The sequence below is a fragment of the Ciconia boyciana genome, chromosome 10 (assembly GCF_034638445.1).
Source record: "Ciconia boyciana chromosome 10, ASM3463844v1, whole genome shotgun sequence".
In the NCBI taxonomy this organism is placed as follows: domain Eukaryota; kingdom Metazoa; phylum Chordata; class Aves; order Ciconiiformes; family Ciconiidae; genus Ciconia; species Ciconia boyciana.
This window is the reverse complement of record NC_132943.1, coordinates 38773445-38787312: the sequence shown is the minus strand read 5'-3', so window position 1 is coordinate 38787312 and position 13868 is coordinate 38773445. Positions and strand designations below refer to the sequence as shown.

The window sequence follows — 13868 nt, the reverse complement described above, 5'->3', positions numbered from 1 at the left end:
AAAAAAACCACTGCAAGACTAATTTATATTAATTGATAGTATGATCAGAGCAATGTGATATAAACACTGTTTTATTGTTTTTTCTGTCTGTTGTTTTTCTGGAAAAATGGGAAGAGGCTTTTAATGCACCTCACTTGACACTGTTTCCATGTGACTTCTTAGGATTACTCTAAGCAAAAGTATAACAAATACAAGGCAGAAATCAGAATCCTCCAGATGCACAGCATGGTTCTAAACTCACTGTCCTTTGTATAAAACAACCGACTTACAAACAGTATTAGGTACTTTATAGTGTGAAAAAGCTTTTTGCAGAGCTGAAATGTCGTGTGTGGGGCTGTTAGGAGTTCATCTTCAGTAAAATTTTGAGAGATGTAACCATTTTGTTTTGTCTTTGCACTGCTATGGCAGCTTAGCCAAAATCCCCCTTTGGTCCACTGAATATTTACTGTCTAGTAACTGTGCCTTTACTACCTGAATTTAATGATGGGGAATCCTGTGCTATTATTAGAATCCTTCTCCACAGACATAGAAATCTTCTCTATGAGTCTTTTCAGATCAAACCCCAACACACACATGCACACATACAAATTAAGAAGGAAAAAGAACAGATCAAAAGCTTCCAACACACAATGTTAACCTAATACATGTATCAAGTATAGCTCAACTGACAGTGCAAAGTTTAGTTAAGAGATTTCAAAAGGAAAAAATCAAAGAATCTGCAAGAATGTAAACTGGTCATTTCATAATGTCTACTGTACATATAGTATCAGCAGATTGTTATCTGCTGATGAGTAATACTACCATATTACCTTCAGTGTTCTCTTAGTGTCCATAAGATAGTGTCGGAGTTCTCACAGGTAACTCCGTTAGATCGGTTGTTTATATATCTCTGCCCTTTATCTTTTATGCACACTTTTTCTTATACTTTTTATAGTCAATATAATCCCACTTTGCTCAGATTTTAAGACGCCCTATTTACTGATGAATTGCTATGGCAACCCAGTCGAGGGAGCTCATTTTATTTATTCACATACTGTAATTTACAGGCATCTCTGTTACGTTTATCACTGTTATCCGAGTGCCTGAGTGTATACATAAGACATCACTGAAGGAGTGGAAACAACATCTTAATACTTTTTTCTGTGTTTCAACTTTAGCAAAAGAAAAAAATAAATAAATCTAACATTCACTGTTACTACAGGAGTTTTAAAAAAAAGAAAAAGAAAAAGAAAGAAAAAAAGCCAGAACCAAACTATTGTGGATTTTTTAAAAATCCAGAATCCAAACTCAGCCATCTTTGGAGACCCTTTTACAAACGTCTGGACCCCACAAAAATCATACCTTTGTGAAGAAAGGGAGGGAAGGGAGGAGGGAAGGAATCCTTTTTCTAGCATCACAGAAGAGACTTGCATCTGGCACTAAAACAGGGTCACGGCTTTTAGTTGTTACAGAAAGCAACTTCATGCTAAATTTTCGTCTTTTTTAAATGTATTCTTACGAATAGGGAAAAAAAACCCTGCTAACATCTACTTTTACATACCTAAAATTGCAACACCAAAGGGTGCAAGAGACACAGATACTGTGAATAAAGAAGTAGAATATTCAAGTATATGAGGAGGGCGTATCACAAATGGCCACAGAGAAATATATATATCTATAATACTGTATCAAACAGATGGAAAGGATGTGAAACCGGTGGTGCGTACACAAATCTAGCCGCTTAACCAACTTTCTAATCAGACACAAGTCCAGTGGAAGTGCTTGCTTTCAACAGCTTTTCTACGTCACTTCCCCAAGCATGGTTCAAATGTTTTCAACTACTGTTTTAGTTATTAGTTAAATAATTTATTGGCTTTTCAGCTATACACTGACATAATTAACCAGGTCCAAAAAAATGTTAATAACTTAATTCAACTTTTGTTCTACTCATTTATACAAAATAACACATTTTTTTTAATTAAACTTGAATTTCTCTATATGCCCTTCCTTCTGGTAAGCAGACTGTTAATTTAACCTGTAATAACTTACAATGGGCAACTTTTCCTTTTTTTATTTCCCCATCTATCAACAGAACAGTGAAATGAGCAACTTGGGATATTAACAAGGCTCTTCAGAAAGAGGTGGATGGCCTTCAGGCACATGAAAGGTAAAAATGCATTTTATCATAGTACGGTACTCCATGCAAGACAGAGCAGAGCAACAATAATTGTCCAATGTAACATACTGCAGTTGTATACCCATATAAAGCCAGTGTCTTCCTGTTGGAAATGGAGATCAGGCCAATTTCTGCATCTATTTAATTATTTTTTTTCTGTTTTTTTAACTGTATGGTAACTACAAGTCTTGGGATATGACTTAGTTTTAGACATGGTAAAGAATGAATGTAACACCTGCTCTGAGCCCATTCCTGCCAAGAGCTCATGCCTAAATATTATTACTTCATACAACGCAAAATGAGCAAATTCATAAGCCCTGCTTAGCGAGGGCTGCTGTGACATCTTCAGCGAGGGTAGCAAGCTGGGGCGATTCAAGCAGGTTGATGCTTCCAGAGGATGAGACGTTGCTGAGTCTGCGTGGCGAAGCCACGCTGGACCTGCCTGGTGACTGCGTGATGATCTCAGCCCCGTGATCGACACGGGCTTTAGCATGCTCTCTGAAGTTTAGCTTCTGGCTGTCAATCTGCTCCAGGAAAGCAAAGAATTTAATGCATTATATATTCACCAAATTATCTCCTTATAGATCATCATTTGGGTCTCATTTTGTTTACTTTTAAGAACTCTTACAAGGATTGAAGCGTCTTCACTCCTTAGAATAATTGAAACGGAAGATTTTCTTCACCTTGTTTAATATACATTGGCTTACCGTGTTACATTCTCTTAATATTTCTGTCTCTGATGGATGCCTTAATGAGCAGTACCATTGTTCCTAGCTGTATGAATTTAACAGACATTTTATGGGCATTGTGATTTGTTTCTGAAATCTGTTTTTTCAAATGTTTATGGAGTGATCTTACTTTCAAGATGTCTTCCTCCTGTTTCACAAAGCAGTCCTGATCCTCTGGGATACCCACACTACAAGCTTATTAGATCATACCTATGCTGTACAACAGTCCCAAACAAGGTTTATCTTTAGGGGGAAAGCCAGTGCACAAACTACAGGACGTTTCATTTTGAGATTCACTCTCAGCTTAGATGTGGATGTGAGATTGGTCATTCCAAATTCCAAAGGGAGCAAATGGCACGTGAGTGTGCTCGAAGGAGAACAAACAGACATTTCCTACTCAATTCAGAGCCATCACTGAATTCACAGCTCTAATAATGTCACTGGGCCAGGGGCACAGTGGTAGCCTTTTCTCTGACGGCTGTCCCCTTACCTTGACGTTACCACCGCCAGGTACGTGGTGGGCATTTTCCAGTGAACCAACTTTAGCCTGAGCTTTTTCTTTGAAATCCAGTTTTACGCTCTCAATTTTCACACGCCCACCTCCTACACAGAAAAAGAAAATACAGATTAAGAAGCTGGAATGGCTCAGGAGAAAGTCTGACCTGATGCACATGGGTGCACTCACGTTACTTCCTTTTTAGTTGAGATCTAATGGTTTTAGAGAAGCACAGAGTACGACGCTGCATGTTTAGTAAAATATAAAATCTTCAACACATATTCAAACTGTAAGCATGTGCTGCAGCCCTACTGATTTTCATGGGATTTAAGCACATGCTGAAGTATTTTGCTGACTTCAGTCTGCATTTCAGTATCTTATCAAACTGACATTATGCCACAGCAGCATCCTGCATTTTTTTTAATCAACTCTCTAAACTAGGTGGTCCCATACCTTTATGTCTTTATATATTTAGTTACACAGTTAAGAATATTATTTTTATTACCAAAGTGTATTTACTTGCTTTTGGACTGTAAAAGAGAATGGTATCATGCATGATTTCTCCTTCACATAACAGGATTAGGTCTTTGCTTTGTCCCACATCCCAGAAATTCCTCCAATACCTGGCTTGTGGTGGATATTCTTGAGCGAGCCACACTTGGAAGTCACATGACTCAAGTCAATCTTCTTGGTTACAATTTGTACCTGTCAAAAGCACACACACACACACAAATTACAGGAATGAAAAGAATAAAATAAATAAAAAGCCAAGCCCTGCAGAGGAAGAGCCCAAGCCTCTACAAACCACTGGAAAAGGAGAGATGGTTAATAGAAAACAGACCATGCCACAAAGGAGGAAACACCTGGATTAATACAGCAAGCTTCCTTCCCACCTAGGGAAATGACAGAGCTGGGTTAAGCTTTACTATTAGCAAAACGAAGAGGAGGACAAAGCAGATCAGCTTGTGGGTTCTTTCTAAAATGTTTCTGAGCCTCCTCTCAGGGTGGATGCTCCAAAGCCCTGCATGCAGCAGGACCCATCCCATTTGCTTCTGCTCTTGACTGTGCATCCTGGCAACTAGGAATATTTTGGTGACTGTTTTTTTTCTCTACCATCTGTTTCATATTTTTCTGCATCTAAATATGGTATGCATTTCAGCTCAATCCACTATGGAGAGCCTGATGAATCTACAAATGTGACTCCTGCAGCTGTACCTGAGCTGGCTGGTGTTCAGCCAGCTGGCTCAGTGGTGCTCACCAGATAGCAGTGGCATTGCTCTGCTCAGCCAGGCAGCAGCACAGGCACCCTCCCTCCTCCTGCTCCTCTGTGCCCTGCTGCCGGCCGCGTTGCCGTGACCGTGCTGAGCCCAGCTCGGAAACAGCCAGAGTGACACTCCTGCCCTGCTGCGCTCCCAACTAGCTCCCAGATGCAGCCCACAATCACAGTGACTGTGTTAGCAGGTCTTAGGAAGTTGCAGCCCCTCCAGGCCAGATGGGAGCTCCAGGATGACTGCAGTGCCACTGGCTTGCTCACATCGCCAGCAATGACTTAAGCCAGCACTGGTGGCTGTAGTGAATCTGTTTGGATCAGACATGACCACAACATCAGCTCTTCCATCCAATCATTTCCATCAGAGGGGTCACAGCCACCTTAAGCTATTCCAGCATGACTGCTAGAAGTAAGGGGTGTCTGGTCAAACCCTCAGCAACCTCAGTTTGTTATACTGAGGAGTTAGCATTAGCACTCAGCACACTGGCTGATCACACCCTCTCTTTGAGCTTTCTTTGTCTTTATGTTTTATTTTTCTTCTTCTTCCTCTCAGGTTATCTGAGGAAGGACTGACGCACTGGAGGATGCCCAACTGTGAGGCTGGACTCTTTCTGGAAATTACTTTCCTGGGCCACTCCCATTAAAGGCACTGAACCATTTCGGCTCACACTGGACTTTTACTGTCAGCACCCTTGGGTGTTTAGAGATAACCCTTCTTTTCTCATTTCCTTTTCCCATCCAAGTTCTGGAAACGTGTTGTGCTCTGTGGAGAAAGATCTGGAGGCCACCACTACATACACAGGGCTCACACAACTACCAGACCAGACTTACATGTGAAACAGTAGCGAGAAGGAAAGTAGTGCTCAGAGAAAGGGAGACAGAGGGGTCTGGCTGTGCAAGGTGGGTCACCACAGTGCAGATGCCTGTTCACAGGGTGTCTGTACTACTTACATTTCCTCCCCCTGCAGAATGTTTGATGTTATCTCTGGAACCACACCGGGACTGAATATCGCTAAAATCGATCTTCTTGTTTAAAATCCTAACCTAAAAGGAATCGGAGGTAACTTACTATATACCATACACACACTCCACCTCGGTGCAGGACAAAGGAGCCAGGGCAATTTTTCCTCCTGCTGTCACTCCTTCTTCTGACGCTTGTATTGAAATGTGAGAAAGTAAACCACACCAATCTCTATGCTTAGTATGTTAACACAGCATATGTAAATGGACTGTGCCGCTCTTTTTTCTACCTTACAAAGTGGTGGTGAAATACAAAGGGGAAAGTTTTTATACTGGGAGATACGAGAGGTGGCTTCTCCTTGAAAAGCTCAAAGAACTCCTTGCTTGCCTGGACTGGACATAGTCCTCGGACAGCCTATCCTAGGCTCTCTTGAGTGATGGCCAGTGTTTCTGCTGAACTGTCCACGAGGAGAAGATGGAAACCCTCCTTCCCACAGCTCAGCACTCCAGCCTTTGACGCAGAAATCCCAGATTCAGCCAGCTCAGGCACGGGTTGAAATCCTGAGGTCCTTTGCCCCTCCTTCTGCCATACAGCCATAACAGCAGCTACATTAATACAACAGACCTCAGAGTGTCCTGTGAAAGGGGACTGACAAAATTAATTGAACTGAAGTCAGAGCTCTCTACTGCCCTCTCTTTTTACTGTCATTTACTAAAGGGCAATGCAGAAAACAGCAGCATCTGGAAACGTACAGCTGCAATCACTGCTTCTTGATTTCTGGTGCTGGCCATAAAGTTGGTCACAACAACTGTCAGGTGCTAGCAGCACTGTGCTTCTCCCCTGTCCTCTTTGTTTCTGGCAGAACAAGTACCCGACTTTCCCTTGATGGTGCCAGCCTCCCTTACAGATGCCAGCTCACATTTTTCTCTGTGTTACTTTAGCCACAGCTGCACTGCACGCATATGACAGTGCCTGGAGGTGGAAGGGAAGGCCAAGCTGTCCCATGCTTGACCCCCATTTTGGCCTCCACGTCAAAGCAGTTCCTCCACCTGGCAAAACTCAGGTGCCACCAGTGATTGTCCTCCCAGGGAATGATGTGCTGCTGGATGGCAGTTACCAGTAGGCAGGGACAGCTGGGTGCAGGGCACACACCTAAATGACACCACTTCCACACCTGAGCAAGGGCAGGGGATTGTGCTCACTAGTGTTAGGTTTTTCAGGTGTGTGAGAAGGCATTTCTGGCCAAGGCTGCACCTGCCTGCTTTGCACCAGGAGCTTTTACTTACTCAAAGAGTTTCTCTGGGTTAAATATGAAGTCTTTATTCAAATGTTATGTTGGATTTTATTTATCTCTATGTTATTAACATACAATATGAATTTACAAAAAGCCACAGAATTTTGTGCATTATCTATTAATTTTGCTAAATGGCGCTTCTAGAGCCTTCACTGACATATTACTTAGCACAGTCCTTTTGGCTGCTGTTATAGGTAAACCTACAGTGACTAACTGATACTGAGATAAGAGAGAGGGACAGATACACCGGGGTACCTTACTGCGGCTTCTCACCACTCCAGGAACACAAAGCAGCTGCAAACCAGCTGAGGTGGTCAGTGGGAGGAAGAAGAACCCTTGGCTTCTGCTTCCTGGCTTCAGGTCCTCAAACTGTTCCAGGCTCCCTGATAAATCTGAGGCAAATCACTCCCTCTGTGCCTCACCTCTCCAAACTAGAAAAAGACTATGTGCCCTCTTACAGGGATATCAGATTTTGCAGCTCTTGGCTCCTGCAGTGGGGATGTCACATTTTAGATAACGAGTTGAATCCTCTGGCACTGAGCACCTGGAGTGCACTCTTGACTTAAGCCCAGTAAAATCCCAAAAGAAATTTTCAGAAGGCCACACTTTGCAGCTAATGTGAAGAATTTCTTCACAGCAAGCTGTTTCATGGGTCCCCTCATGTAATGTAACCACTACATCAGTCAAACTATTAGGATGTTAAGTGTTCTCTCGCTTTAATAGGCGAAGATCTGTGGTGATGGCATGCTCAGCAATAAGGGTGATGACAGCACCAGAAAACTCCACAACTGGTAAGTCACCTTCAGAAGGGCATCGACTTACGTAGGCAAACCGACTTCTGTCTTTCTCTCTCCTGCTTAATCTGTCCAAGTAAACCAATGTACACTGAAACATGAAAGCAAATGCCTTTAGAGTTTTATGCTTGTGCTTTCTCTCAATATACTATTTGTTTAAAAATGTACCCCAGTACTATACAAGACAGGTGTCACATCAGTTACAGAAACACACGTCAGATGTGCAGTCAGATCTGGGTCCCAGAGAGCTTCAGGCCAGACACAACTGGGCAAAACAGAAAGCCTTCCTAGCACTTTCTGAGCACATCTCTCTCAGCAATGGATCAGCAGCACCTCTTAGCAATGGCCACAGGGATGCGTTTGCTCTGAAAATGCTGACTTAGGGGTCATGACAAGACCTCAGCACTGTGGACTGGGGGCCTGTAGCTTAAAAATGGAGCCAAAGCAAGGTGATAAGTTGAGAGGGTGCCTTTGATCAAGTGCCTAAAGGTTGATTTGCACCCGGAAGTCTGACAGTTTATGAGTCTCATGGCCCATGGACCTGGCTAGCAGATATGTAAAGGACCAATCATCTCAATTATTCTCTCTGTCTCACTGGGTGAAATGTACCCCTGTGTAGAGGGGCCAGCAGGAGACCTATGTATCATTTATGTCCTATGCTGAAGGCTGAAGTGAGCTGAGTGATGTGGATGTGTTCTGCTGGTCATCTGGCACAGGGAGGAACTGCATTAATCCACATTTTCCCTGATGATCTGTTTCTCCCTTTCCTGGAATGTATCAATACCCCTGCACATATTTAAATAATGACTGCCCCCTGTAACTAAGTGTTCCACAAACTAATGGAGCCTTGTTTCCTATATATTAAGGCTTTAAACTGCTTAATCCCTCCATCCTATATTCTTCAGCAAGCCCTATCCCCTCTTGCCAGCAATATCTCCCAGGCTTTCTCCCCGGTCTGCTAGACTGGGCAAATAGAAGCCAATACACAACTGGCCAGCTGTTTGTTGTCTCTGATCGTGGAGAAGGGGCTGAGTTATCACTGCCTTTCCCCCAGTGACTGTTTTGCTGAGTCTCTGCTTCATATCCAGCCAACAACTATCACACAACTTGGAGGGACCACCTGTGTTTCTAACCACTGCTCCCTTGCCAGCACTGGTTGAAATGGGCCAACAAGTTACAAATGAGTTGAGGAGGGCTGAGACTGCCAGCCAGACAGCATGACTGCAGGAGCTTTGTTTCCTTTGAGAAATCAGACTGTAAACATCAGAGGGAGAGTACCAGAGAGGGACAGGAACTATTTAGGCAAAAGAGAAACTTTGGCTTGCAAACAAAGAATGTAAACTGACTGTGAATTATTTGAAACTGGAATCTAGAGGGAAATTTGTAACTATCAGAGCAGGGAGGCTCTGGAACTGCCTCCCAAGGGAACAGAGCTACGACAAGAAAATGGTAAAGTTTTATGATGGCACTTGATGAAAGGAATTAGATGATGCAGCTGCCTGCGACAGAGACAGCATGACTCACCAGGAAGGTCTCTGTGTTCCTGAATGTGTATGTACATCTTGTGTGGGGGTGGAGGTGTGGTAGGGATGTACATATATGCACTTCAGTTGTGCTGCACATTAAATGAAAGACCAAGTCTCCTCATGCTCTCATTCAGGAAAGGGAACATTTTAGTCTGTGGCAGAAACAGGACTGCTTTCTATTCATCCTCACTCAACATCCCAACAAGATAACGTCCTGACAGGCTCCCTCATAACCTTTGCACTGACCTGCCAGTCTGAAATGTGTACACTCCCTTCCGATCGGATGCTGGTTTGCCCAGGTATGCTGGACAGGGCCTGGAAGTTGGTATTTTGATCAGGACCAAGCTGAGGTTCCTCAGCGTTTGTCATATCCACATGAAGTTAAACCACAGTGGAAAAATTAAGCCTCACAGACGATGCTGGGTTTATCCCACAAAACTGCACTGCCCAAGGATAAAAATGGCTTCTGTCTGAAGCCCTGGAAGTCTTATAGACCTTACCCCCACTGTGTCCTCTGATGATTCCTCAGCAGTAGTCCAGAAGTGAAGTCCAGGGCAGACTGTGTGCCGACATAGACACAGTACAGCCTCACTGACTCACACTACTTCTAGGTAGTCCCCAGCAGGAATCAGACACTGTGCTCCAATACCTTCTGTGCTGTTTGAATGCTGTCTGTGAAACCATCAAGAGATGCAGGGCATTTATGGGTAGCCTGCTAGGAAACCAAGTGTTGAAGGTGTTTTTCTCAGAGTTCATTTAGATGAGGCATATCTTGATCTGCACTCAGCAGGGTAAACTCTAACTCCCGTCCTACACACAGTGGCCTGACCAGCAATCTAAACACAAAGGGGCTGTGGTCCAAGGGCAACAACTACACTAGATCAGAGGGGATGTTTTGGGTTACGCTGGCTAACATGAGGAGATGTGACAGGCTGGCAATACCTGTGAATCTCTCAGTTAGATATATGCCTCCCTATAGTTCACAGAAAGTGAATTTGGATTTCAAAGTCTCCATGTACAACAGTGTCGTGGTTTAGCCCCAGCTGGCAACTAAGCACCACACAGCCGCTCTCTCACTCCCCCCCCAGTGGGATGGGGGAGAGAATCGGAAGAGCAAAAGTAAGAAAACTCGTGGGTTGAGACAAGAACAGTTTAATAATTGGAACAAAATAATAATAATAATAATAATAATAATGAATTATACTGAGAAGGAATACAATGAGAGAGAAAGAGGAACAAAACCCAAGGGAGGGAAACAAAAGGGAAAGGGAAAAAAAAAAAATAATAAAATAAAATAAAATTATACAACCGCTCACCACCCGCCGACCGACGCCCAGCCAGTCCCCGAGCGGCGATCGCCACCCCCCGGCCAACTCCCGCAGTTTATATACTGGGCATGACATCATATGGTATGGAATAGCCCTTTGGTCAGTTTGGATCAACTATCCTGGATGTGCCCCCTCCCATTTCTTGGGCGCCTGGCAGAGCATGAGAAGCTGGGGAAAAAAAAACAAAAAAAAGGTCCTTGACCAATGTAAATACCGCTTAGCGACAGCCAAAACATCAGCGTGTTATCAATATCATTCTCATACTAAAATCCAAAGCACTGCACTATACCAGCTACTAGGAAGAAAATTAACTCTATCCCAGCCGAAACCAGGACAAACAGTCTCCAGTCCAGGGACCTGGAGCAGACTCTCCTCTGTCAATACCGCACCACTGTGTTCAAGATGAGCAAAAATTTGTAGAAACACTGAGGGGAAGGCAAAGAAATGCAAGAGAGAATGTAGTTCAGTTGTGCCTCACTGCTAAAGACAAGATCAGTGATTGAAAAGTGCTTACGAAAGAGAAAGAATTATGTTCCATTGCTGCCTAGAATCATTCAGTTCAGCTGCTTTTCACAAGAGGGAAAGCCCGTAACTTATCAGCATCTGGGCAGAGAATCCATAAACAGCTTCCCTCCTGTGGCTTACTACCCTGGTACACACCAAAACAAAGATACTCAAAGAACAAAAATTGTGATGCTGATAAAATTACAGGCTCTGAATATGTTTTCCAAGCAGCTGATGATTTATGTTATCCCTGCTTTGCAATTATGGCCTCTGAGAACCTCTACCACAAACACTGCCTAAAGCATTTTAAAATACTCTAGCTTGGCTCCACTTGCCATTTGAACATGCTGTGGGGCTGTGATATTGGGAAAAGCTCTCAGACTCCTAACAACTTATCAAAGAGGGCAGGTTCTTTGTACTTACCACAGCATCAGAGTGATTGACACAGCTACATCCCCGGAACTAGACTTTATTTCAGTGTTTGGTCTCCTGATGAACACAGGGATTGAGCGAGACAAGAATTGGTCTTGCATAGGAAGCAAGGTTAAGGTTAAAACCTGATTAGAATCAAGAGGCAGTTCTAAGTGCTTCCAAATCTATATGCTGTCAAGGACAGATGATACTACAGTTTTCATGCTCCTGGCAGAGGCTACAGGTAGAGGAAAGGGAGGGGGAAGGATATTCATTTGGCCTAGCAAAGCCCTTGAAGAGAAAGACTGCGCCTCAGACTTTCCACATCTACAAACAGAGCTTGCGATCATGTTTAGCCTTTGCACGCCTGAAATTACTGGATATACACATTAGTGAAGCCGCCAGCCTACAAGCTAGTGAGATTCAAAATAAAAGGTTGCACTGGACATAGCATAGGAAAAATAATGTACCATCCTCATCTTGCTCTTAGCAAAGGGTGAACAAGATAGGTTAATTTCTGACTTTTAAAAACGTACCCAGAGGCAGACACTGAGCATGTAATATTTCAGCCTGAGCAGTTAAACTGTGAAACAATTACAAACAACTGAAAATAGGTACTTTCAATGGGAAGTATCAGTAAAATAGATGTCTTGCAATCAGCCTTGTCTTTAATACCTGCATAGGACAACGATGGCTGATTTACAAGCTTTTTTCTACCTATTTGCAAATCACTGTATTCATCTAATTAATAAGGTGGCCACACTGAACTAGGCATGTCCCTATCAATAAAGGGAGAAAGGCCTACAGAGAAACACTGAGAGGTTTTGCATAATTGTCTGGGAAATACAAAGCGAAATGGCCACTTTCCATGCCAAAGAGTTTATAGTCAAGAGACAACAGCTAAATTTAACAGACAGCCCAAGGAAGTGCAAGATCCACGTCAGATGAACTGTAACACGTATTCTGTAATCATACTCCTCACTAAATCTGGGGAGCTGATCAAAAGAATAGTAAAAGAAATTGAAGGAGATTCACGCACACCAAATAGAAAAGATCCTAGGAGCTCAATTAATTCAGCTAAAACACAGGATCCTTGTTTTAGTACTCCCTTAAACAAAAAAACAACCAAACAAATTTTGCTAAACTAGAATTTGATACTTAAATTTTAGAGGCAACAGTCCCTACTCATGGAAAGAGTACTAATAGCTTCAAATATCAAGTGTTGAGCATCAAGTATCAGTTTTCAAATCAGTTTCCTTATCTTTTAAGAAGAGATGAGTTTTGAGTCACTATGTCTAGATTTTCTTTACTCCAGCATAATGGAGAAAATTAGGTTGTTCAGTTTAAGTTCAAAAAAATATCTTGTGTTTATCTTTTCATGCAAGCTGGCTTTCCCAAAGCTCAGCAGGTATGTCCCTTAGCATCCCTTTTTATTGTTCAAATCCAAATTTCCAAGATAAGAACTAAGGTTTTTATCCTTTCCTTTCCTGCCCTTTCCCATCTAACAAAATAAACTCTTTTTCTCACCTTTCCGTGCAAGACAGAACACTATTATATGACTAAACAGCCCTGATGCAGATTATGTATTGCCTGAACATTTTTCCCAAAAGAACAACCTTCCCCATTTTATTGCCAAGATCTAGACAAGTTAGAGCTCAGCTGAAAATACCTCCTCTGCTGAACTCGCTGCGGGGATGACTCAGACTTTCACAGGAATTTATGTCTTGGTAATTTCAGTCTACTCTAGAAAAAAATACAGCTTCTCCCCTTGCTATTAACAAGAGACCAACAACGTATGGTACGTCATGGATGGGATTTGTCTCCCCTAACATTAGCCAGCTAAGAGTTGGAACTGGTCGCTTAAGCTGCCACTGTAGTCGGTGGAAAGATACTGAATTCTCCAGAAAGTGATACCTTCAACTCCAGCTAGACAGATCGAACACACCCCATCCGACTGGCAAAAATCAGTGCACTGCTGCTAACTGCCTTCAAAAAAGGGAGAAGCATCGACTTACGGCTCCTGTAGTCGGTGGAAGTTTTGTTACTGGCTAGAGCCCCATCAGACAGCTTATGACCCTCCTGATTGTGGTTCCCAGTTTGTCCTCAATGAGCATGATGCACATTTTACAGATGGTTGAGGCACAGCAGTGATGTTACTCTGTCCCAGCCACACAGAAAGTCCCAATGCCCTGCTCGTTTCTACCAACCAAACACCTTTCCTCAAAGAAACTTTCTGAAACTCGCTAGATCCTGGCAACGATTGCTTCATTTTTCTAAAATATGAGTCAGGAAGAAGGAGCTTGCTTTTTATCCAGAATAATTCAAGGCTTAACTGTACAGACTGTACTCGGGCAAGCCTTCCATTAAATGAGTGCTGTCTGAACACAGGAGCTGCAAGATG

The 13868-nt window shown here is 42.9% G+C and overlaps 1 protein-coding gene across 1 annotated transcript in view; it reads right to left on the bottom strand.

Annotated features, from left to right (window-relative positions):
• Positions 1-2463: 2463 nt before the first annotated feature.
• Positions 2464-13868, bottom strand: part of MAP2 (microtubule associated protein 2) — a 72404-nt gene continuing 60999 nt past the window's right edge. Inside the window, exons 12-14 of the mRNA XM_072874978.1 lie at positions 4003-4084; positions 3374-3486; positions 2464-2679 (exon numbers count right to left, since the gene is read on the bottom strand). Of these exons, the coding sequence (XP_072731079.1) occupies positions 2464-2679; positions 3374-3486; positions 4003-4084 (411 nt within the window). The remainder of the gene's footprint in view (positions 2680-3373; positions 3487-4002; positions 4085-13868) is intronic.